This window comes from Psittacula echo (assembly GCF_963264785.1).
Source record: "Psittacula echo genome assembly, chromosome: 5".
Lineage (NCBI taxonomy): Eukaryota > Metazoa > Chordata > Aves > Psittaciformes > Psittacidae > Psittacula > Psittacula echo.
Genome location: NC_137739.1, coordinates 85,774,726 through 85,800,062, shown reverse-complemented (window position 1 = coordinate 85,800,062; position 25,337 = coordinate 85,774,726). Strand labels below are relative to the sequence as shown.

Sequence of the window (25,337 nt, the reverse complement as noted above, 5' to 3'; positions counted from 1 at the left end):
CTTCCTCAGACATGTGCATCCCTTTTCTCTGCTGGGAGTGGTAGTTAGAGGTGATGCTTTGGGTTGATACTATTAATGCAAAGTCTGTATAAATGGTGATGGAATTACCAGTGTTATTTGTGATTACATGTCTTCTGTAACTGCCTATAGTCCTCTGTCACTCTCCAGGAGATCTTGGCAGCAGTGGCTGTTTGTATTTGTACTGGTGGTGATGTCCTGTTTTGCTGCCCTGAGAAGCCAACTCAGGTAGTCTATGGAGCACATGCATTCTGTGTATCTGCTCTGAGCTCTACTAGATGATCCAGAGCTCCGCACAGGGTAAGGGTGTTGCTCTGAAATCACCTGGATGACCTGTCAGTAATATAACTGGTTGTCTGTTTGCTTTCCCCTTAGGTCTTGTAAGTGAAAGAAGATGGGGTCTGGCTGCCTGAAAGTCACCAAGTACTTCCTCTTCCTCTTCAATCTCCTCTTTCTTGTAAGTATCATGGGCATCTGCAGAGTAGAAAGAAAGGCCTGTACTAAAACAAACTGCAAAGCTGTTTGTTTCTGGATGTTGGCCCAGTGTGTTCATTAAATAAAATGGTCAGTTTTGGAAGGAGGGAGGGAATCCCTGAAGCTGCAGGTCATCAGAGCTGCTGTGTGGCTCTCAGGTATGTTCTGCTCCCAGTACCCACTTGCTGTCTCCAGTCCACACAGCTCCTTTCCTATGGAAGGGAGGAGTGGGAAGGGAAAACAGGAGCTGTGGATCTGTTCTGGAAGGACAGTACTTGTAGCTACTTTCTCTGCCACATCTGGAGCAGCAGCTGAGCTGCCCCTGAGCAGCAAAGTACAAAACCTGCCAAGTAATGGCAGTGCCCTCCTAAATAGGCCAGACAGGCTTCAAAGAACAACTCTAATTTTGTTTGAGTCCCAGCGGCTGGTTTTGGTTTTTAACAAGATGAATTAGTCCAAGTCCCCTGTTTGAAATAGAATTGGGAAATGGGGAACACTGGGGGAGGTTTGCCTGGGGAAATGAAGCAGCCCATTGGGTGCAGTTACTTTCAGGTGTAAGGCTTAACAAAAGGTAAGCTCTTCTTCGGATCAGAATGGGTCTGGGAGGGCCTCACACCCACTCGCATGCATCCTTTTGTGAAGCTTGGATATTGTGTGCCATGGGAATGCTGTTGGTGCTGCCCTCCTGCAGTGGTATGGTGTAGTGGGAAGCATAAGTTTTCAGCCTTCCACATGCTGTCAAAAGGGCCTGTCTGATGTTATTCCTTGTGGAGCATGCAAGGAGGGAAATGGAGCATGGTAAGGTGAGCACTGCTTTCTGGTCTCTGTCCCTGCAGAGAGCTTCACTCTTGCTTCCTGCATGGCTGCTCTGTGCTGCTGGCACATGAGTTTGAGCCTGAAGCACATCTGGATCTGGTTTCCCTTGGCTTGCCCTGCTAGCTCTTTCCTCTCTACTTCTTGCTTCCATCCTAAGAGTAGTTAGCCTGGTCTAAGGGCTGAAAGTCAGGGGTGCTCAAAGCATCCATGGGGAAGGCTCTTGGTAGGAAAAGGAGAGGAGAAGTTTTTCAAGTGTCACTAGATCTTTTGGAATACGATTTGGTTCACTTTAAGGGTAGGAAAAATCCAGCTGGGTCCAGGCCTGTCTTCCTACTAGTGCAGGACTCCTCTGAATGCATTAGCATGCAGGCTATCTCTTTTTCTGAAGAGGTGATACTTTTTAAGCAACATGTAAGGTAACTTAAGGTATAACTTAATGTGTAACTAAATGTGTAACTAAAGGTGTAACTTAAATGCAGCTCTGCTTCCCAGGAGATGCTGGTTAGGGCAATGTTTGGGTTTTGCTGAAGCCCAGTGCCTGGGCACTGTCTAATCTTCCTTTATCCTGAGCTTGGGTCCAGGCACTGAATCCCTCTGTGGGTCCTGGGGAGGCTTGAGCACTCCTGTCTGGATTGGAAGTGATGGGAAGCAGCTCTTCTTCGTTCTGTGCACACCGTGCTCCAAACCAACTCCTCTGGTGTAGCAGCCAGCCCCTCTCCCTGTTGGGGAAGGCTCATCTGATGCACTGAGCTGGGCCTGTAGAGTTAAGAGTCTTAAGGTGGGGTGTGAGGAGGTCTGTGCTGACCAAAGGGAGAAGCTGCTTTCATAAGCTCTTTGCTAAGCCCACTGTGCAGCCCAGCCACTGTTGAGTTGCTGTGAGCTCCCAACACAGGCAGGTTTTATATACCTCATCCTGGTTTCCTGCTGAGTTTTGATGAAGAGAGTGCATGCACGAAGGTGAACATTAATGCTGGTGATAGAGCTCCATGTCTGCTCTGAACCTTGAGCTGAGCCTCTGTGATCACATCCTGTGCTGCCCTCGCTGTCTGAAGTGTGTTCTCCAGCCTTGCTTGGAGCTGATGAATTAAGCCTTTAGTCACATGCTGGGGACTCTTTTAGAGTTCAGTCAGTCATTGAAATAGCACTTCCACAGCTCGAGGTCTGTGAGGAGGTCCCTTGCTGTAGCTGAAGTAGTTCAGGGACTTGGTGGTATTTTGCAGGCTTGAAGGCTCACTTCAGGGAAGGGTTTGACCTGCTTTGATTAAAGTTATATGGACTGCTTGCATACTTGCTGCAAAAGATAACAAACCCGTAAGCTTGGAGTATGAGCTTAGTTTCTCTAATTAAAACTTAACACATCTCTACCTTCTTGGGTAGCAGACACAGGCCATAGCAGATGCTTCTCCTTAAAGGGAAAACAGTTCTGTAAGACAAGTTCAACAGTCTCTGGAAACTATTTGTTTAGAATATATAACTGTCTGTCCTACTTCTAACCCTTCTGTAAACGGAACAGAAGGCTGCTACCTAAAACAAAGCCTGGAGTTTCAGAGCCTTTTCCTGTGCCAGGCTCAATGTTACCTCACACAGTCTGAGTGTGAAGGGAAGGATGGCTGGGGACCTCAGAAAGGTGTCATCACAGCTTACCTCTTCCGTGCCCTTCTTCACTGGGCTCTGCTATGGCAAGCTGCTGGCCCTGCCTTGAGGGAGCTGCATCCTTCTGGCTCGGGTGTGGAACAGGATCTTGCTGAAATAGGGGATGAAATCTGCATCCCCAGGGTGGAGGGGAAACATCCATCCCCTACTTTGGGAGTTTAAAGCAGTGGAGCAGAGGAATTAATCCCTATGGAAGGCAGACATGATTTTTTCTATGGGGGTTGTGAAGCCAAGCCAGTGGCAGAAGCAGCCTCACCATGCTATGCAAGCTCCTGAAGATGCTGAGGAGAGATCCTATCCTGCTAGGAGTTAAATACACTGTGGTTGATAGCACAGCATTTTCTCCCTGCCTTCCCCTTTTACTGTTTTCCACAGCAGCTCCTGGCAAACACACAAGTTGTGGACTAGAGCAAAGATCAGAGTGAAAACAGGCCTCGGATAATCTGAGCACCTCATAGCAAAGAACTTCCCAGGAGCTCAGCTCAGCAGCTGTGCTGTGTTTTGTCAGCAACAGCAAAACTTAGGTGACGTTTCAGGGTCAGCGAGCCAAGAGAGATGTCACACACGGCCTGGTTTGTGTCTTTGTTGGGACAAATATTTTAGTAAGACTATAGTTGAAGTGTGAGGCTGCCTCAAAACTGTCAGTTCAGCAGTTCTTGGCAATCCCAAGCTTGAGAGGGATTATATAGGCACCACATCTGTTGCATGTGCAAGGGGCCTTTCTAGTTTGATCAGTGGATTGAGGGCTGCTGTGCAAGGGGAATCTTGTTACTGCCATCTTACCATTATTATTATTATTGTGTTTTTCTGAGATACAAAAGCTACATCTTTTGTGCAGCTGAATCAGTCGTCTTCATCCATCTTCCTAGATGGGGAACTTGCTTGGTGACTTTCTACTCCTGTCCCCAGAGCTATCTACATGTTCTGTCCTCTGCCAAGCTAGGAAAGCTTGGAAGCCGCTTATTTCAAACTGTTGCTTTATCTTTGCTCAGAAAAGCTTCTTTGTATGAGGAGCTGAAGCGTAGTATAAACTTTCAAGATGTGGAGCCAGTGCGTGTTCATACAACCCTCTCTGCCAGCTTTATTCGGGTGGTGGTTTGGCTTTTCCTTTGGCTCCCAAATATCCCAACATTCTCTAGTGAAGCATAGAATTGCAATCTCTTTTCAGCTCTGTTGGTATATTCAGTACTTCACTTTATCCTATCTTGAAATCCTGTTGGTGTAAGAGCTGCTGCTTGAGTTCACGTCCTCTGGAAGCATCTCACTTGCATTCCTTGTCCTTTCCTTGTTTCTTCAGTGCCTGTTTTAGGTCTTTGCATGACAAGTGATTTCCAGCCTTTGCTGCTGCTTGTTGGCTGAACAGGGCAAGTTTCAGCTCCTTATCAAACCTGTAGATCTAAAGGCTTCTCAGCTTAGTTACTTTATTATGGGTGTAATGGTGCTCTTATCCTAACTTGGGAGTCAGGGTCATCTACCTGCAAACACCTTACAGGCATGGTGATACCTAGAAGCTAAAACAGAGTCCACTTTCCCCCTATTCCCCCTTCAAAATGATATGGGAAGAACTGTATGTCTTTTGCCTTCTCAATTCAATGTCTGCAATCGGTTGAATCCTCACAGGGACATATTGCTCTGTTAATCCTTGCCCTGGATAAGGCTGTGGTGAGCAAGGCAGAGGCCATGGCTGATGTTTCATAATGCTTGACTTTCTTGGTGGTAAGATGTGTTGGCCTGGGGGCCTGGGGTATTGTGCTGTAAAGTAGTGACCAAGCCAAACTGCCTAAGCTTGGCTTTGGAAGGGGAAAAGCACTCAACGGAATCTGCATGCAAAGTGAATGCTGCTGGTTTATTGCATTTGTGGGTTGCAGATATACTGTTAAAACAGAGGCTGACAAGACAGATTTCCTTCCTGGGAAGGTTCCAGCTGCCAGATATCTAATCCTTTGGCAGCTGGCTTGAAGCCTGGTCCCATAGGGTCAGGGATTTCTGTATTCCAAAAACATCTTTAAAATCAGATGCTAGATGTGTTTGTCCTTCCTCAGTTCTTCACAGCAGGATTGTGCTTACCTTCTGCTTCTGACAACAAGGTTCTAGCAGCAGGGAGGCCCTTCCTCAGGCAGTTTCAAACAGTTATCCAGTACAGCATCATGTACTACTGCAGTACTGTGTGAAGGACTGCCAAGCAGCACCTGGGGCTCCTGTGCAGTTAGCTGAGGTGCTCTTCCTGGAGTCATGCTAATCCTGTTTACTCTGGGAGGATAACATGGGGGAGATGGGATGGGAACAGCAAAAGAATGGTTGTGTTCGCTCTGGAAGTAATGGGGAATGGTGACTGCTGCGTCTTCTTTGCCTAAACTAATGAGTCAGTTAATGTGTTTTGTTCTTACTCTTTCAGATCCTGGGTGCTGTGATACTGGGTTTTGGGATATGGATTCTGGCCGACAAAACTAGTTTCATTGCAGTTCTACGTAAGACCATCTTTCTTCATCTTATTTCTCCTTCTGAATTGACTCTAGTCCAGGGCTGTGCTTGACCATGGTGTAATCTAGGGACAGCAATACTTCTGTGCACAGTCTGTGACCTGAGCAGTAACATGGTGTATAGCACAGTGGGACCCTCTCAGGGAAAGGGGGCAAGAGAACAACCCTGGAGACACAGCATTCCTCCTGGTCTTGTGGATTTCCACACCAGGGTCAGACTGAGACCATTGCCTCTTCACCCAACAATCCAAATACATCATGTTAAACATAAGGGCTAGTATTTCATCCTATCTTCGCTGCATGCTCTGTGTTTCCACAACAGCTTTCTTATTACCATCATGTCCAATGCCTTAATGTAGTTTCTCTGAGTCCCCTGTGCTCCCACTGCTTTCTGTAATGATCTATTTTAATTTGGCAGTTTTAAATGCCAAAGAAAGTAAGTACCTGGTTTTATTGATGCTTAATGTACATTGAAGGTAGACAGTATGTTTGTCCCTAAGCAGGAGAGGATGTAGATCTGAGGAGGGGATGGGTGGAAGATCTTTACTGCTCTGACTTCTGAAAACTTGATTTATACACGCTTCATGAGGTTTAGCCTGGCCATCAGAAGTGGTTTGTGTTGCTGCAGGTGCAAGGTGCTAGCTTGTTTCCTTCCTCTAAGTCAGCCAAGAGCAGCGACTTGAGTCTTAGCAGAGGGTCTGCTTTCTGCAACAACCAAAAACCCTGAGCTGACTTAGCAGAGCCTGGGCTTTGTACAGCTGGAAGAGGAGTGTAATCACCACATGAGTAGCTCAGCTTCATCCTTCACAAGCTCTGCTTCCTTTGGGCTTTGTTCTAGAGGGGGTATCAAACAACTTTTCTGCTTGGTTGGTCTGGTTACGCAATGCCACCACCTCCAGCATTGCTGACTCTGGCACCAGTGTCAGATGCTGCAGGAGGGCTGCCTGCACACTGCAATAATGGCATTCATTGCCCTGTTCCCAGCTCCACTGTAAAGGGTTTTATCCCCCAAGTCCTGCTGAGCACTCCAGCTTTGGAAGGTGCTGGGTGGAAACAACATTCCCACTTATGCCATACACACGGATATTGCTGCTGTTTGTTGTGCTGTAGCATCTGGCTTGCTCCTGCAATCCTAGAAGGGCAAGAAGAACAACAAAGGGTGTCGGTTAATAAAGTGGGGGCATGGTTCTAATATAGGCAGCCAAAAAGGAGGTTATCAGGGCCTGGCTGTTTGCAGCACTCCTCACAGTCTGAGGCATGTTTAGTACCAGTGAGCCAGAGCTGTTTCCCCAGGCTGATGAGTGTTACTATCATTTGTGGAATAAGAAGTCCCTCAGCTTGGCTCTGCTTCTTCCCATTTTACCCAGAATCTCTACTAAGGGAGCATTGAAGGATTTAGCTTCCTTCCTGGAGATTTCCAGTATCAGCTGTTTCTCCCTGCCCCCTTGCTTCCTTTCCCAGGCCTTGCCCCTCTTTCCCTCTGCTTTAGTAACCCAGGCACCAGGGAGGGAGCTTGGCGCAGCAGGGCACTCCAGCCCTGCCAGAGGAGCTGTTGTACTTGCTTGGCCGCCTGCCCAGCACAGGGGAAAACACGGAGCAACAGCAAACAGAGCAGGAATCATCCTGCCAGCAGAGCTTTCTCTTGCAGGACAAGATGTATTGGAGATGTACTGAGAAGAGGAGCAATGGCTCTGGTCCCTCTGCCACTTCTCTGAAGGGTTTTTGAGTTGGAAATGCCTTTTTCTCTTTCCTAAGTTGACTGAACAACTCCTTGCTGGCATTTTGGAGGTGCTGGCACACTTGTATGGTGGCTGAGCAGATTTTGGGAGAGGGAATAGTATAGTCTTGTGAAGGCCACTCCTGCAAGGCTGCTACTTCAGTAAAGGCTTTGCAGTATCAGCACCTAGCCTGCCCAGCAAGAGTCCCAAGGTGAGGAAGGAGCAGCAGGATCCTGGTTTCTGTGGTGTGTGTCCAGCCAGGGAGAGCCTGGCCTGGAAATGAATCAAGGCTGATGTGTCCAAAGTGACCTGTGTGGCAAACAGCTCTGGTTTTTTGGTTTTGGTAACTGATCTTTTTCTTCTGCTCAGTGTGTTCTAAGGAAACAGTTTGGAACCTGGTGACTTGCATCAGGTATCACAAAGAAAGGGAGGAATGTGTTAGGTGGGAGAGCATTAGTCTGGATTCAGTTACTCTCTCTTAACCTATTTCAGGAGCTTGGAGGAAGCTTGCCTTCTGGGACTTCTGTCCAGGAAACTAAATGCTGAGCTCTAGGAACATTGTTTTCATTAATCACTGGACCCCAGAATTCCCGTACACTGCTCAGTTTGCAGGTTTAAGAATGTCTCTTAATGATAAATGAGGTTTCTGGTTACTATTTCTAGCCAGAGTGTCTCTTCAACTTACGTGCTCTAGTGCTTGCTCCTACCAATCCTATCCTGCAAGAAACAGTCCTGTGACCAACCCAAATGTAAAAGCTTGTTTCTTTTGTTGCTTGCAGACTAAATGTTGGAGGGAGAGGATCGGCAGCACCAGCATGTCTGAAATAATGGCACTTAAACTTGGTTGAAAACCTCTCTTGAGTGTGTTCAAGAGCACATTTATTGCAGACACAATAGAAGGAGCATATATAAAAGCAGCTAATTTGGGCATCATACCTGTTTTGATGCTGGAATAGCCTCTATTTGCAGGTGGTCATGCACAAGTGCTGCAAGAGCCTGCAGTGAGTGCCTGGCCACAAGCCATTTGACACTGACTTGTCAAGTAACTTGTCACATCACCTATGCTCAACACTAGCTGTAGCTCTTGCTGCATAGAGTTTGTGTGCTGACTGGAAGTGCATAAGTAAAAACAGAATAGCTGGAACAAGGAGTAGTGCATTAAAGCGAAAAGCCAAACCAAAAAAAGGGGTTTTATGACTTGGAAAAACACTTCCCTAATGGATAGCAAAAGGAATTGAAGCAAATAGGCAGTAGCTGTGGAGTAGAACCTGCTTTATTTTCCTCTCAGAGTGCATTCATGAGGAAGTTAAAAATCCAGTCAGCATTAACTTTATCCAAACAAGACTCATTTGTCTGGAGTGACCTTGAGTCTCCCAGGCTCTGAGACTCTGAGATAATGGAGACCTGCAGGTTGGCTTTGAAAGTCTTTCTTCATCAGAAGACACCCAGAAGCAGCTTTTGTGTCTCCATGTCCAACATGCCTCTTTGCAGTCCCTTGGTAGAAGACAACAGACTGTTACAAGTAGATAGAGGCAGTTCTCTATATGGTGATGGTAGATGTAGTTTTTATTCAGTAGCTAATGTTGTTCCCTCTCCTGGCCCCTACAGAGATGTCGTCTCCCTCCCTGAAGATTGGTGCGTACATCCTCATCGGTGTTGGGGCTCTCACCATGCTGATGGGCTTCCTGGGCTGTCTTGGAGCAGTCAATGAAATCCGATGTCTCTTGGGTCTGGTGAGAGAATTCATGCTATGTTTTGGAGCCAGCCTTTAATACCTGCAAACTCTCTGTTGTATTGTAGCTGGGGCTCAGGTCTCCTGGGGATGATACCTGTGCTAGGTCAACTTAGATCCAGGTCTTAGTTTGCACACAGTAAATTCTCCAGCGGTCAACAGGCTGCAGCAGAGGTTTCTCAGACATTATTGATGGTGAGCTAAAACTCTGTGAAATGAGAGAGGATGTCACTGACACTTTGTGCAAACAGTGGGTTGAAGATTGCCAGCTGAGGAGGTGACCTTGTACCTCATCTCATCGTCCATCCATCCCCAACTTCCCCATTTGCATTGTGCTTTCAGTGGTGTAAGGAACAAATAACAAGGGCAGTGAGAGAGAAGAGTGACAGTATCCTGTGCTGCAAATTTCAGCTTCTATAGAAAGTGCAGGAGTCAAGAGAGACTTCACAGAATCCCAGACTGGTTTGGGTTGGAAGGGACCTTAAAGCTCATCCAGTTCCAAGCCCCTGCCACGGGCAGGGACACCTTCCACTAGAGCAGGTTGCTCCAAGCCCCTGTGTCCAACCTGGCCTTGAACACTGCCAGGGATGGGGCAGCCACAGCTTCTCTGGGCACCCTGTGCCAGCGCCTCAGCACCCTCAAAGGGAAGAATTTCTTCCTGAGATCTCATCTAAATCTCCCTCTTTCAGTTGAAAGCCATTTTCCCTTGACTAGGAATGTCATGTATGTTAGAGCCTTTCTTCAGATGATTCATCTGTAGGACTTTGTCTGTCTGTGATGGATGGGATGACACTAGCTTCACATACTTCAGCCTGCTCCTTGACTCCTGCTTATTCAGAGTGCATACGTAGAGGAAGCCAAGTTTGACCAAACTGTGTGTCCTGACATTAGGAACATCTCCTAATGTAGTGGTGGTAGCCGCCACTGTTTAACCTCAGATGTCAAGCTTTCCTTAAAATACTTTTATTCCTTAAAATTTTCCTTAAAATTCCTTAAATTTAGATCCTTAAATTAAATAGCATTTTTGAAAGACAATTTACTTTAGTAATAATAATAAATGGGTTCATAAAATTTACTTTTCTTGGTCTGGTGGCTTTGGGGTAGGCAGGATCCAACTGATTGAGGCCAGAATGGTCTGGGAATGGAGTTTGAGGTGGAAGAGGGAGAATGACACATGCAGAGGGTGCTTGTAAACCCTCTCCCTTCTGAAGTCTTCCTGTTGGCCTGATGAGAGAAGTGCTGAAGTGCACTGGTCTGATGTAGATGCTTGTACTTACACCCTTTACTGCAGAGAGCACTGTTGATAGCAGAGCTTCTCTGTTGACAAAGGTGTTGGCTCGATGTTGTGACTTCTCTTGTGTATGAAATCTTACTAAAACTGATACTTACAGACCTTTCCAAAGGCTGACAGTGGTCATCTGTTTTTGTTTCCAGTACTTCACCTGCCTGATGATAATCCTCATAACTCAGGTTGCTGCTGGACTGGTCATCTACTTCCAGAAGGAAACTGTAAGTGTTTCTTATTGTGCATGTTTTCCTTTGTCTTGGCTTGGGGGCACAGGAGACACCTGGAAGTTCTTTGTTCTAAAGTGGGCTATACCATTAGCAGGTGCAGAATCACGGCATGGTTAGGGTTTGAAAGGACTTTAAGATCAGCTAGTTCCAATAACTGGATTCTCCTTTCTTCTACCCCAGCCTAGCAGCTTTGCTGTACAGTTTTGTATCTGCCAGCCTCAGTAGTGCTACTTACTTGAGGATTATGAAGCTCCATTTGGTATGCAGACTTTATTTTGGGTAGTGGGAACAGTAAGAAGAAATTCCTGAAAGGCTTTTGACCACACCTCCTCTTGATCCTGCTGTAGACTACTGTTTAGGCATGTAGTAGCAGTGATTACTACTGTGTTGCCATCACTGGTGCCTTGAGGGGTTACTAGCCCAAGTGATGGCTTTTGATTGGCCTCTCTCCTTGTGTCATCTTGTTCCATCCTTTCAGTCCTCCTGCATCTGTATTTAAAGCTCTCCTTGGAAGAGCTGCCCTCTTTCCCCAAGAGCAAACCCAAGTATCTGACAGTTCCTGTACTACAGTTTGAGCTTGAAGCCAAGTGGTTTAACATTTTGAAGTGGATCTCTTTGTCAGGAATGCAGTTTCACAGTGTATGCTTCCAGAGCTCCAATAGGCCTGGTAGCATAAAGGGAATAACCTTTGAGCTACTCGAGTGCATTGCAACAGCCTTTCCTTGGCTATAGGTTTTCTGGCCAGGCAGTGCCCATTCAGGCCTCCAGCTGTTTGACAGCTAAACTGAGAGCAAGTTATGACTGTGGGGTCCCTGCTGGCTTCTGTCCTGGTGTGCCTGTTGCTGTACCAGTTGTGGATAACCCTGTCCTCTGCCACATAGCTGTATATCTATACCACTGCACTGCTGTGCTTGCTTCTCCTAAGCCAACCCTGTTGCTAGGTGATTATACAAAGCAAGTGGTTGAGGAAGTTATGCATGAGGAGTTAGGTGAAGATCTGCCCCTGGTATAGCTGGTTATGAGTTTTGTACAAGGGGCTGTGTTGCTTGTGAGCAGTTGTTGGCTGGGTTCCTTGGCAATGTGAACACAGCTTGCTCTCTGGGCTGGCTGGAGCTGCAGGAGAAACTGAAACATTGGCTAGCTGGTGTGTAAAGTTAGAGCTTTAAACAAGCTGCTGATTCTCAACACACAGCTCTGACTAATGCAGAGGAGGACGTGTAGGGGACGGGCATTCCCCTGCAATGGGGAAATGTGACTATTGCAGACCATGAAATTCCGTACCTCTGCTGGTATTTCTCTTCCAGCTGTCACTGCTCTAGAAAACTCCAGCTTTTGAGCTGTAGTTCTTCGTTTGAACCTCAAACCATGGAAAGAATGAAAGTGCTGGGGGGAGTGGTGGTGGTTTCTGTACAGCCCTTGGAGCTGGTGTGGCTGAGATCATCGTTTATATGGATCCATCAGAATGATGGGGGGAGATGGGCTTTGAACAGATGCTCAGTGTACAAAACTCATGGAAAAGCTCTTCTAGAGCCCTTCTATTTCACAGATCCTCTGAAGTCCCTGCCTAGAGCACTAATTAAAACTGCCTCAGGAAGGTCTTGGCTGAAACCATACACTGCTCAGTGGCTGTGCTTCAGTGATGCTATGCATGTCGCTCTGCTTGACTTGATGTACGTCATCCCAGTACAGTGAAAAGTGAACTGTACACTGCTCAAGATCCAGGCCTTGGATATCTATTGTGTTCCTTTTGTTTATTTCTTTCTAACGTCAGGAGCTTGGTTAGATATAAAACAAGGAATTACAAGAGCGGAGGAAAGGATCGTGGATCCAGAATATAGCAGGGTGATACTTGCTCCTCCACTCCTTGTAATCAAGATACTTATTACTGCACTGCAGTAGACAGGATTATTATTGTACTCCTCTCTACATGCCCTTTTCCTGCTTGGTTGCTACAGATTCACTTGATGGGTTTTTTTTTGTTGGAATATTTCTTCATTTTCATTGCCAAAATCCCCACCCCTACATATGAAAGCATGCTGAAATAGAGTTAATGTAACTGTAAAAGGCTGAGTGACAGGAAGGCTGCTGCTTTGCCTGCCCCATGGGCATTGCTGGAGGAATGCCCCTTCAGACTGGAATTGCCCTGTACTACAGGGAGGATGTTGATACAACACCCATTTCCCCGCATCTGTTGGCAACTGAAACTCTGGGGTGGGGTTTTTTAGTGACAACAAAAAAAGTAATGTCACAAATGGCTTTGTGCTTTGTGAACTGAATGTTGATACTTACCTACCTCAAGTGGATCGCAAGCCATTATGCACACGAGAGCCCTGGGCAAGGTCTCCCTTTAGAGTCCCCTGCAGCTTGGCTCTAAATGCCTTGGGTGAAGCGGAGCAGTGGTCTTTTGGGAATTACCCTACTTGGTAGCTATTGTTTGCAGCAAACAGGCCCCCTGTGATTGTGTGCAGTGACTTGTCTGGGGCATTGTGCATTAGTTTCAGAATCTGAAGTGACTGGGGGGGATTAGAGCCCTCTCATGTGTTTTTGAGCTTATTTAGGTGTGCAGGCTAGATCCTAGTGAATGCTGGAGGAAGGATGTAGCTTGAGTCCCAGACAGAGGGCATGATAGACAACTGATGCAGTCTAACAGTGGAAGAAACCTGCATGATTCATTCTGTGATCAAGACTCGAACCAAATACCTGTGCTCTTGCCTCTGGTATTCAGCTTTGTCCATCTCCCTCTTCAATAACCCTGTGTGAAGTCTGACAGCCTTGCTGCTGGCAGTGGTCTGTGGCTTTAGTGCCTTGGCTTTGAATGTCCCTGCCAATGGGTGCTGGGGTTCTGCCTTCTGACACCAGGCTAGAGCTGGGAAGCAGCAGAAAGCAGGGGTAACAGTCATGCTCCACACAACAGGGTCCTGCCAGGCCTTAAATGGGTGAAGGCAGGATATTGAAAGCTTGCCCAAGTGTTCAGTATGCCTTTCTAGCTCATTGCTCTTTCAGTGACCAGCTGCAGGTCCCTGTGTTTCCCCTTTAGGCTGCTCTGCCAGGTAAGCCTGTGAATAAGCTGCCTGTGTGTGTGCTCTGCAGAGTTGGGCTATTGTTTTCACAACATTCCCCCTTTCTCCAGTTACTTCCTGAAACACCTAAGAAAGCCTGAGTTTAACTGGAATGCCTCACCCTTTGAAAGCAGAGTTGTTTGAAGACTTCTTGCTTGTTCTTGTGTAAGAGTAGAGGAAGAGCAGGCATACCACTTCCTATGCAGCTGTGGTTGAGCACATCTAATTCAGACCCTGTCTCTCTGCTTCTGATGGGGTCCTGGGATGGAGAACAGAGGCACTGCCTGGATTCATGCAGAAGTGACACTAGGCTCCTTAATAGCTAAGGGACTAGGTGGGCCCAGGGTAGAGCAACAAGGCCAGCTCCCCTTGCCCCCTGCTGCATGTGGAGCAGCAGTGTAAGGATGGGAACTCAGAAGTTCAGTAACTGATAAGGCTTATGGCAGCAGCCAAGGCCAATCTCGTTAGTGAGAACCAGGTCAGGTTGCCTTGGTTCGCAGGGAAGGAAAAGGGGAAGCGAAGTAATTAAAAGGGGAAGAGCTAGACATCATGAGAAGAAAGATCATGCAGCTCCCATCTGTCTGGCCTGACATAGCTGATCCCAGTGACCTGAGCTGCAGGTTTCCTGGGAAGAAGAGTTGCTGATATAGAGAAGCTTCTTTTAACAGCAGGCACTGCTTCCTCTTGCTGGATGTCTCTGAGTTTGCCATGGTCATTTGCAATGCTTAACAGAAGCAGGACAGGGAAAAACTGTTTCCACTAACCTGAAATATGCTGTAGCACCATAGACACAAAGATATAATATGTGGGATGGGAGCATCCTGGTGCTCAGGGTGATGTAACTCTGTCCCATCCCTGAAGCAGTCTAATGATGCTTCTCTCCAACCTCTTGTGAGCTGGATCTGACTTAGTAGTAGCAGCTATCCTTGTGTACAGGCTGGCTGAGAAGAGTTTCAGAGGGAGGTGGGAGGAAGAAGGTGAAGGATTCTGCTGGGTGGTAGCTTGTACCTCTCTTCAGATTGTGTGATGTGAATATGATAAAGAATGGTGAAGGGATGGTTCGATACACCTGAGCTTTGGGAGAAGACTCAATTTAGGCAGTTGTAGTACTTCCTGTCTTGATACAGAAGCAGCAGTTGTAGCAGTTTGGGGAGAGGCAGATAAATGCCTTGTGAAATGGGCAAGTTTCCACCAGCTGTGTGTCAAAACCCAGCTGCAGACAGGAGCACAGTGATTGAGACCTTCCCTGCATGGTGGAGAAGAACTGCAGTGATTGAGATACTGCGACAGAGTCTCCCTTGCGGTGCAAGGTTAGAAATAACATTACCCGTGAGTACTTAAGGCAGTGTTGTCCCTCTGCTTGCACTTCGCTTTCACCTCTGTCTCGCCTGGGACTGGCAGCAGTTCTTCAGGCTCTGTCTTACCAGGATAACCACACCAAGATCTGTTTCCTTATTGCTCATCAGGTTTGAAGCTCTGTTCTGTGCCTGGGTAATGCCTTGCTGGGAAATACTCGTTGTTTGGCTGTTGTATTGCATAGCAAAGCTGCTGTCTTGCCCTCCCTTCAAGAGAAAGGCTGCATATACCACCTTATCTGTTACTTTTTGCAATCTCCTGGTGTCAAACCACAACATGCAGTTAGCTTTGGCGTATTTTTAGTGACCAAACCTACATTATCTATACACCCTAAGCCGCAAAGAAAGGCTACAAGGAATTCACTAACTCTTCTGCCTGTTTTCCTTGCCAGCTGAAAGAAGAGTTGTCCCGCATAGTTCAAAATCTGATTGAAAAATACGACCCTTTGAATGATGATGAGAGGAACCTACAAGATGCATGGGACTATGTGCAAACCCAGGTGAGTCGTGGGGGTCAGCAAGAGGCAGATAATGCTCTTTGTCAGTAAATACCTTTAAAACTACGCTGAGGACAGGAAACAGGTATTGCAAGAGTCAATACCATAGTGCATTGATGTGGCTGATCTACAAAGTTGCCTGTAAGGTTTGGTGCCTGCAGACTAAATAGCTGTCTTGTTTGCTATTCCAAGGTCAGACCCCATAACATTCCTACATTCTGGCTATTAGAACTAGCTAGTATTGGTTCCATAGCCTAATATATCTGGCTTATCAGATGGCAACCCAACACTTCTCTTTGTCTGCAAGGCCTCCAGAATAGTAGCCTGTATGAAAGCCACAGTGCATACTTACTGCCAGGCAAGTCAGCAGCACTTCCTGCCTTACTGCTTGGTGCATATCACTTGCTTATTGTGATGGCTGTTCTGCAAGTGTCAGTGTTCTTGGGAGCCATCCAGCTGCCTATGGTTTCTGTTTTAGCATCAGGGTCAGCACTTGAGCAACTAGGTCAGTGTTCAGGCACACTAGAGTCATCATAGCTGTTGACTGCCAAACCACAAGCTTGAGAGCTGGCTCTTGTGCTTAAATACATGCCCAACATGGGACTGATGTGTAGTAAGTACAAGTAAGAGCGTTTTTCTTATGTCTCTTCTTCAGTCTGCAAAACACTGACCTGCAGTTTCTCCTCCATGGATGGGAAATGATTTATTTATGTTTTATCAATATAATTGCATCTATCACTGTAGTTGCTGGTGAACCCAAGAGAAGCCTAAGTCTACTGTGAACTATCATGCTTGAGCCTTTCTTTTATGTGGGAACAGACGACGAAGGTTTTGTAGAGGTGGAGAAGTCAAGTGTTAGGAGCTTACTTCCTCTCATACACTGGAGTCGGCATTTGAAAGGGGGTGGTTGTTCAGAGAACAGCTTGCAGCTAGAAGTCCAAACCTCTGTGAGACAGAGGAAGCTCCTTCTAGAGGCTGGGTCTTCAACTCTTGTTTAGAAACCAAGTGCTCATTCTGGTGTGGGTGTTCAGCTGTTTGTACATCCGCTCTCATGTCTCTTACGTCAGACTGAAACATTACTCTTCCTGCTGAGCAGAGAGGGATTTTCCCCTAAACTTCTACCTCAAGTTTAATAATTTTCTGTTCTGTTCCACCTTGCAAGCACTAGGATCCATGCTTAAGATAGGAACATAGAGTCCCAGACTGGTTTGGGTTGGAAGGGACCTTAAAGCTTATCCAGTTCCAACCCCCTGCCACGGGCAGGGACCCCTTCCACTAGAGCAGGTTGCTCCAAGCCCCTGTGTCCAACCTGGCCTTGAGCACTGCAAGGGATGGGGCAGCCACAGCTTCTCTGGGCACCCTGTGCCAGCGCCTCAGCACCCTCACAGGGAAGAGCTTCTGCCTAAGAGCTCATCTCAGTCTCCTCTCTGTCAGGTTAAAGCCATTCCCTTTGTCCTGTCACTCCATGCCCTTGTAAAAAGCCCCTCTCCAAATTACTTGTAGCCCCTTTTAGGTGTTGGAAGGCTGCCACTAGGTCCCTGGAGCGTTCTCTTTTCCAGGCTGAACAAGCCCAACTCTCAGAACTGTCGTTGCTGGACTTCCCAATGTGCTTTCCCCTCCAGCAACTCCAGTTTCATCACGTGGCTGTACAGGAATGTAAATGTTTCTTCGGATGGAAAATTCCCCTGGTCCCATCTTCCAGCCAGTCCCAGCTGCAGCCATGTGCGTGTGAACTCGTGGTGCCTCCTTGGGGCTCGGTGGCATGTTGACGCCATCGTGCGGTGGCTGCTGGTGTCCCCCCGGGGGTCACAGCTCAGATCAGTGGTACCTTGAATTGGGAACCAGAATGTGAAGATTCACCGCTTAGTGTGTGATAAAAAGATGTGTGTTACTGAAAGAAAAATCAAGTCTTGCCATTTAAACCTCTGGAAGTGGCATCGCAAGTGGAAGATGACCAAGTAGTAATTACAGAATCATGGAATCAACCAGATTGGAAATGACCTTCCTGGTCATAAAGACCAACTGTTCTCCAGCACTGCCAAGGCCACCACTAACCCATGGCACTCAGGGCCTTGTCTACACAGTGTGTGAGCACTTCCAGGGACTGAAGTCACTTCCTGACTCCAGCCCTGCCCTGGGCAGCCTGTTCCAATGCCTGAGCACCCTTTGGGGAAGGAATTGTTCCTCATCTCCATCTAAACCTCCCCTGGTGCAGCTTGAGGCTGTTTTCTCTTGTCCCATCACTTGTTCCTTGGGAGCAGGGCCCAGCTCCCTCCTGGCTCCATCCTTTTGAGATGTCTTCGATTATAAGTGATGTCAACACATTAATCTCTTGCCTGCCTTGTGTCACCCTCACCAAAGCTCACCAATGCTGACAGTGAACTGGAGGGGCAGAAAAATGCCTCTCAAACATATCACACAGGACAGCTGCCCTCCTCCAGCTGACCCACCAGCAATGTCTGTTGTTCAGTTTTACCTCTGTTCGACATTATCACCTGGAAATAAAATGAGGTTTGCTAGTATTTAGTCTGCGAAGGATTGCACTGTGTGGGATTGATGTCAAGCTCTATGGCCTGCTAGAATCCAAGTATCTACGCCTCATGCAGTAAGGCTTCTGAAGGATTCATATTCTAGCATGACTGGTGTGCTAGAACTCTATGGATGACCTGTGCATATTCTAGTTTACTAAGCTTAAAGGCTGCTAGAAGTGGCCCTTTAACTTGTCTTGCTAGCAGAGGAAATAAAGCCCTTGTCTTCTGGACAGCGCTGTGCGTAGGTTATCATCTGATAACCAGGGTGATGTTCTAACATTCATGCAGACTATATGGCATGACTGTTGTTGTCACATGGAGAGCTCCTGTATACCTCTACCTCCACTGCCTGTTTTGTCTTCCCGTGCAGTATGTTACCAGCGCAAAGTGTAAGACCATGATGTTCTCTTTCTGCTTATCAGATCACCTGCTGTGGCTGGACTGGAGCAAAGGACTGGGAAAACAATGAGATTCTTATCAACCAAAGCATGACTGCATATCCCTGCTCCTGCTCCAATAGCTCCAAGGACTTTCAGGTAGATACTGGCTTCTGTAATCTGGATGTCCCCATCAATGGCACTGCAACCTCTGCCGACTGGCCTGTTCATCAGCAGGTGAGTGTGTATGTCTTTGTTCTTCTTAGTGTTGTTCCCATGTCAGTATAGCTTAAAGTACCAGTGGAAATTGGTGGCGTAAGACAAGGATACTGCCCTTTCCTGCTAAAGCTACTGTGAAACTTGGTTTAGAAGTAACTGAGGTAATCCCTGCATCCACAAGGAGATGTGTTATGGATAGCTTGAGATACTTCTATTCATATTTCCTTCCACTGTGACTGTATTTTCTCCATAGGGATGTATGGATGGTGTAGAACAGTGGTTGAAGGACAACCTTGGTGTCATTCTTGGGGTCTGCACTGGTGTTGCTGTTATAGAGGTAAGTCACTCCCTGACATGGACCCGTACTATTTTACCATGGAGACTCTTTTAAAGGCAAAGCTGTTTATTCAGGTAATAGACACCTCATTTAATGGCAGTGCAGTTCTAGCTCTTGGCTGTGTCTGCCTGGGTGAGTGCTTTGAACTGATGCTTCCAGGGATTGGATTAAAAACTGAACAAATCCCTGTGGTCTACTTGTGGTTCCTGCTGCTGTGTCTGACACATGGCAATTCACTGTATGCATAACCAGGAAGAAGAAGGCAAGCAACATCCTACTAGTGAGATCCCACTTGTTGCCTTAAATAGCTCATAACAGATTCCAGATGAAGGCACATCTTTTTGCAGCAAAATATTATTGGTGTCCTGGTTATTGTGTATTTCTTGCATCGAGGACTAACTGTTCACCTTTGTGGTGTCATTAGAAGGAGACCACTGTGTTCTGCTCCCCTTTATCACCCTTTCTTCCCACTTTATTATCTGTTTGGGTGCTGATTTTGTTTCCATTCTTTATTACTTATTCCAGCTGCTGGGGATGATCCTGTCCATCTCGCTTTGCAAGAACATACACAGTGAAGACTACACCAAAGTGCCAAAGTCTTGAGTAGGCTGAAACCAGAGCTACAGCCCTGCAGAGAAAGGAGCAAACAGAACATTCCTGCCTCATACCCAGACTGTCCAACCATTGACCATTACTCCTGTGACATCCCATTTCTAATACCACTCTGCTAAGAACTGTTAGAGCTGCAATACAGCCTGATCTTCCGGCAATAGGGCCCTTGGGCCACCTGCATCCTGCCTCTGGATTATTTTTACTTCAAGAAGCAGAACTTAACTGTCTCCTATCACATGAGACACGGATTAACCTGAAGGGACAATGCTTTTTCTGCCTGCTCCGTGTTAAACAATACTACTCATATCCCCATTCTACAGCCCACTGGGCCTAATACACAACAACTCCTCTCCAATCTTGTTCTCTTTCCACACATCTTCCCCCCTACCCTCAGAAGTCCCATCTCTTTGTCTCTTGAGCCAGGATTGCTGTTGAGATTCCAGTGCTTTGGTAGCTTCACCTACTTCAGTGACATGTGGTGGTAACTACTTGTGCTTTATAGGCCTTCTCCTCCCTTGCAGTTAACCTGATTCAGCTCTTCCTATGCATTTTCCAGCCTAGGCTCTCATCTGAACTATCGAGTGCTATCCTCATCCTCGCTTCTCTTGTTTCTGGAGTCAGCTATGCCTTGCCTTCAGTGGAGTTCTTCCCTTTGACTGTGATGAGGAGCCAACAGGAGGTCACCAAGCCTACCTATTCCTAGTGTGTCCTGGCAGATTGTGGTGGTGATGCTCAGCTGCTTCTGGAATGGGTTCCTTGGGTTCTGGATTTGGCACTTCCACGTTTCTCCCACTTGCCTCTTTTCCTTTCCCCCAGCACTGCTTTGCTGGCTCTTGTCAGCTTGGAGGCACTTCAGAAACTGCTGCAGAGTGTGGGTTCAGCCCCAGGCTGGCTCTGCTGGTTGCATTCTTGGGTTGCCAACTTTTATAGAGGTTATGATTAACTTGATTCTTCGCCTGCCCCCTTTATGAACATAAAGTTCGTTAGCAGTGGTTTTGTAACTATGAATATGGAGGAATCTGACTGCCATTGCTAATGCTGTATATTAGAGAGAACACCACTGCCAGTGCCCAGTTTAGGTTCTGGAATACAAAGATAAGTCACTCTTATTCAGTTGTCCAGTCTTCTGACTGCACTTTGGATCTGTGGCTGCATCCTGAGCTCTATCTCGAGTCTAAGCACTGCAGCAGTTATAGGTAGTTCTGCAATTGTGCATGCAGGCTGGGTGGTTTCTATACTTAATTGCTGGACTGTTCACTCTGTTCAGCCAGTGGCCAGCAGCGAAGAGTGTTGTAGAGCAGCAGAAAATATGAAAGGTATGTGAAACCCAGCCCCAACTTCTTAGAGAAGGGAGCTGGGTGCACATCCTCAGTCTTAGGGGTGGCTTGGGCACAAACCATTTTCCACAGTTGCATGTGTGTACAATGACAGCCAGCAGGAGAGAGAAGTAAATGGTCCATGCCTGAGACCTGGTATGAGGTACTTGGTGAGGGAGCCTTTGCCTTACAGAGATGGTCCCAGGTCTGCCTCTTGTCAGGGTTGGGTTGTAGACATAACCCTAACTGTGGTTCCAAGGGATGGCTTCACTACCTGCTCAGTGCTCCTTCTGGGAGGAAAGGCTCATCGTGCAAGGGGTCAGGGCCCTACAGTGGGTCCCTGCTTTGTCCTTGCCTCTGGACACAGCAGTGATTGGGGAGAGGAGATGTGACTGGGCAGCTGTGTTTTATGGAGATGTGATAAGGCTTTGCTATTCTGAGACAACTGCCCCGTCCTGCACAGATCTTTCAAGCTGACCTTTGCTATAGCAGAAGGCACCGTTCTCGGCGGTAAAGCTTGCTAGCTTTTGTAGCTCAAAGCCTATTCTCTACTGTGTTCTCATTTGTAAGATTCTTGTTCAGTTACAGATGCCAATGTCAAGCTGCAAGTAAAAAGGAGCCCGTGCTGGGTTTCCTTTTTGTTTTTTCTCTGTTTTTAGCAACATCTTCCTACTGGAAGAAATGCATGTACAGATATAAAAGTCTAGAGGGTGAATATTTCTGTAATAAAGACTTTGCTAAAAAAACACTGTATCTTTGACTGTGACTTGTGCATTGCAGTGGTTTCCCCTTGCTTCCTCTCCACCCCTTTCTGCTTTACGTGCAAATCACTGTCACCTTGTTTGTTTGTAGCAAAGAGGCCTGTCAAGAGCTGTTTGAAGCCCATGTGTGAGCTGTGTGGACTGCTAAGATCTGCCAAGCAGACATAGGTGACAATTTTCCTTGGTTATATTCTATAGTAAACTTTGCCTTGTTTTATGGAATACATCTGTCCTAGGGTGAGCTGAGTGCTAGTTCCTTTGTATTACCTGCTGTTTCCTAAGCTAAGTGATCTCTATTTGAGTGCTCTGTGCAGTTCTGGTGTCCTCAACATCAAAAGGACATGGAACTGTTGGAACAAGTCCAGAGGAGGCCACGAGGATGATCAGGGACTGGAGCACCTCCTGTATGGAGACAGGCTGAGAAAGTTGGGGCTGTTGAGCCTGGAGAAGAGAAGGCTGCGTGGAGACCTCAGAGCAGCCTTCCAGTATCTGAAGGGGGCCTACAGGGATGCTGGAGAGGGACTGTTTATCAGGGACTGCAGCAATAGGACAAGGGACAATGGGTTTAAACTGAAACAGAGGAAGTTCAGGTTAGATATAAGGAACCTCTTTACTGTAAGGGTGCTGAGGCGCTGGCACAGGTTGTCCAGAGAAGCTGTGGCTGCCCCATCTGTAGCAGTGTTCAAGGCCAGGTTGGACAGAGCTTTGGGTGACATGGTCTAGTGTGAGGCGTCCCTGCCCATGGCAGGGGGTTGGAACTGGATGATCTTAAGGTCCTTTCAAGCCTAAACCATTCTATGTTACTTCAGATCTCTACAGAATTCATAAGCCTCGGGGACTAACTGACAAAACATAAGCTTGCTGCTGTGCCCATGATACATAAAGCAATTGCTAAATCAGCTTTATCATTTTATCTCTTCCTACTCACCCTCAGGAGGCTCCTGCCTGCAGGCTGCTATTTTTATAGGAGATTTCTCTGCCACTGTGAGAAGGAAGAAGGCTGAAGTAGCCATTTTTGTAAGTTATGCCACCACATATGGGCTTGACTGTTGGGAAAGCTCTTGAGAAGTAGATAGAGCAAGAATTCCTTCAGATCCTGCCTATTGTGGTGTTTCTGACCATTTAAAGTGGCTGTTCTTAGGAGGACCTACATTAGAGTCCTAATGGAGCTGTCGCTTTAGGAAGTAATAAATAAGCATGACCAAAATCCTCATTCATGTTTGAAGCAGCAGAGTGAAGCTTGCAGAGAAGAAGGTGCTGGGGTGCTACCAGCAAATAGTGGTAGCAACTGGTCTAAAGTCAAGACTTTGGTTGCCCTGGCCCATGTGAGTGAGGAGCAAGAGGTGCTTAAATGCATCCTGTACCCCCTAATAGGGTGCAATGATCTGTCTGATCTGTGAGTACAACTTGTTCCTTTAGGATGTGCTCAAGGAGAGCTTGGTTCTTGCTCATATGGGCTCTCCCCTCCTTTATGGCTGGGTTCCCACAATGGCAATGCTTTCCCAGGCCTCATCATATAAAGGACCGTGCTTCATGACAAAGCTGCCAAGCCTGACCAGGTGGATGCTAGGTGAGGAATGCACTGCTGGTTCCCCTTCGGCCTGATGTGGAGCTGGAAGGAGAAAGGAGGGAAGGGGAGGACTGCTGCTCATCCCCAGTTTGGGTTCCCACCTGCTCTATGGAAACCACTTGCCTTTGGCCACTGGAGGGAGGTGTTCCACCAAGAAAACTCGGTCCTGATGCTGCTCTATCAGCAGCATCGCCTGGTCCCTGGGGGACAAGATGATGACACTGATCGCTTCCTTCTGCTCCTAGTTACTCCTGGCAGCAGGGTAGCTAAAATCACTTGTAATTACAAATGTATTTTCCTTGTAAATGATTTGTGCTGCATGCTTGGCATTTTCAGGGATAATTTTCCCTTCCATTCCTTGGAGCAGCACACAGTTGGTTATTTCATTGCATGTTTTCCACTACTGTATATGGGCTGTGCTTGTTTCTCAGGTTTCTGCCCTAAGTTGCTCTGGGAGTTGAAGATAGCATGAGGAGCTTCTCCTGCTGCTTCTTTCCTTAGAGAATCATAGAATGGTTTGGGTTGGAAGGAACCTTTAAGATCATATAGTTCTAACCCCCCTCTTTTTCCTGTTTCCCTCCATCGTCAGTTCTGTTGTATGGGGGGAAATAGGGGGCATTTGGTGCTTCTAAACCTGGTCTAAGAAAGGATTCCAGGAAGAAGGGTCTCAGCTCTTCAGAGAGCAAGAAACGTGCTCCTTGTGCCAGGCTCCCATCTCATCTCAGTAAAGGCTTGCTGCTGGAGCCAGGAATCAGAACAGCACTCAGACTTCTTGGGAAGGCAGTGTTTGTCTAGCAAAACCCACACCGCCAGCCTCTGCAGTAGCTCAGCACATGGAAGCATTTTGTGTGTAACCAGTGAGCTGCTCTATAGCTGTCCCAGGCCAGTCATTATTATTGCAAGAGTATAGTTGTGACCTCCTTTTGGCCTGAAGCGAGGCCCCTAGTAATGAACTGGTGATGTTCTGCATTCAATGCGATCATGAGGAGCTCAGAAGCTGCTTTAATTCTTCCCATGAGGTGTTTCTTTCCCTTCTGGAATTACATCAGTCACAGTGGGTATGTGTAAGTTGCAACGCATCCTCTGATGGTTTCTGCACGGCACATACTCAAACATAACACGTGGAGGCTGCTCTTTTCCCTGTATCTCCAATGCGTGGTGGTGTGGCTCAGGAACTGGGTGAACCCCAGCTCATTTCTGGCTGCTGAAGGACAGATTGCAAGTGGTGGTGTCTGACTCCATGGCTTGGTTGGGGAAGGTGAGGAAGAGCAGCCACAGGGACTCATTGCTGAAAAGCCTGAGGACTTTGGGATTCCCACAAATGCTTTTTCACAGCCAGTTGCTGCCACTCAGTGCCATAAATGGAGAACATACCCTCAATTATTCATGGTCTGGCTCTAACCCATCAGCCTCTGAGACTCTTGGCTCTGGTCTTGACCTTCTATTACAGAGGATAAAGCTCAGTTAGCAGCCAGGATTTCTCAACGACATCTTAAGCCAGGTTGACGTAAATTGTCAGTGTAAAAGCTAACATGGAAGTCTCCAAATACTTGTGAGCTGGCAAAAGGTCCTTAGCAAAAACTATGCCATTAGTGAACCAAAGCTATTAGTAATACGGTGCTCATAGTACCAAGGATGCTCTAACCATCACAAACAGCTTCTAGCAGGCGTGTGCTGGGAGATCACGTCATTTCTTGCCTTGTGGCAAGAATCTCCTCTGCTAAACATAGGAAATTACCTTCTTTTAAGTAGATTGTGTAACCCTGCCCCTGCATTCCTTCTCATAGGCATGAATTGTCAGGTTCTAATAATGCAATTGGCTGGGCTGTGTGTGCTGCTTGGTTTTTGTGGGAAGGGATTAGGGGAATCTTAGATGCTCTGTATCTGGAGAAAAGGTATTCTCAGTTCTCCAGGCAAAGGTATTATCCCCATTTAAAATAGGCCCCAGGTAGTATGTGGATGTTCTAAGATGCATGGAATCTGAGAGGGAAAATCCCGCTTTAGCCCCCAAGGGTGGTATTTGCACACACTTGACTTATATTTCTCTCTGGTGTCTTCTTTCCTATATAGCTCTCTCACTGACAAAAGGCACTGCCTGGTCTGTCCACGACAATGCACAGCTAACAGAAACCTACTTCTGTAACCCCAATAGGTCCTGTCTCTAGGAAACCGGAGAGCATTTCCCTTCCCTCCTATAGCCTCCAGATGTTAGCAACCCCCATTCCTTCACAATGGCGCTTTGAGCAGTGGCAGCAGCTCAGGGGTTACCTTGGTATTGCTCTTTGTTCTGGGAGTGT

General features: G+C 47.0%; 1 protein-coding gene across 1 annotated transcript; it reads left to right on the top strand.

Annotated features, from left to right (window-relative positions):
* Positions 1-412: 412 nt before the first annotated feature.
* CD82 (CD82 molecule) lies at positions 413-19,394 on the top strand (the record flags this gene model as incomplete). The annotated part of the gene is made up of 8 exons (XM_080618727.1): positions 413-475; positions 5,357-5,429; positions 8,768-8,892; positions 10,326-10,400; positions 15,213-15,320; positions 18,271-18,462; positions 18,698-18,781; positions 19,307-19,394. The coding sequence occupies 8 exons, from the start codon at positions 413-415 to the stop codon at positions 19,382-19,384; spliced, it is 798 nt and encodes a 265-aa protein (XP_080474853.1). The 3' UTR covers positions 19,385-19,394.
* Positions 19,395-25,337: the final 5,943 nt, after the last annotated feature.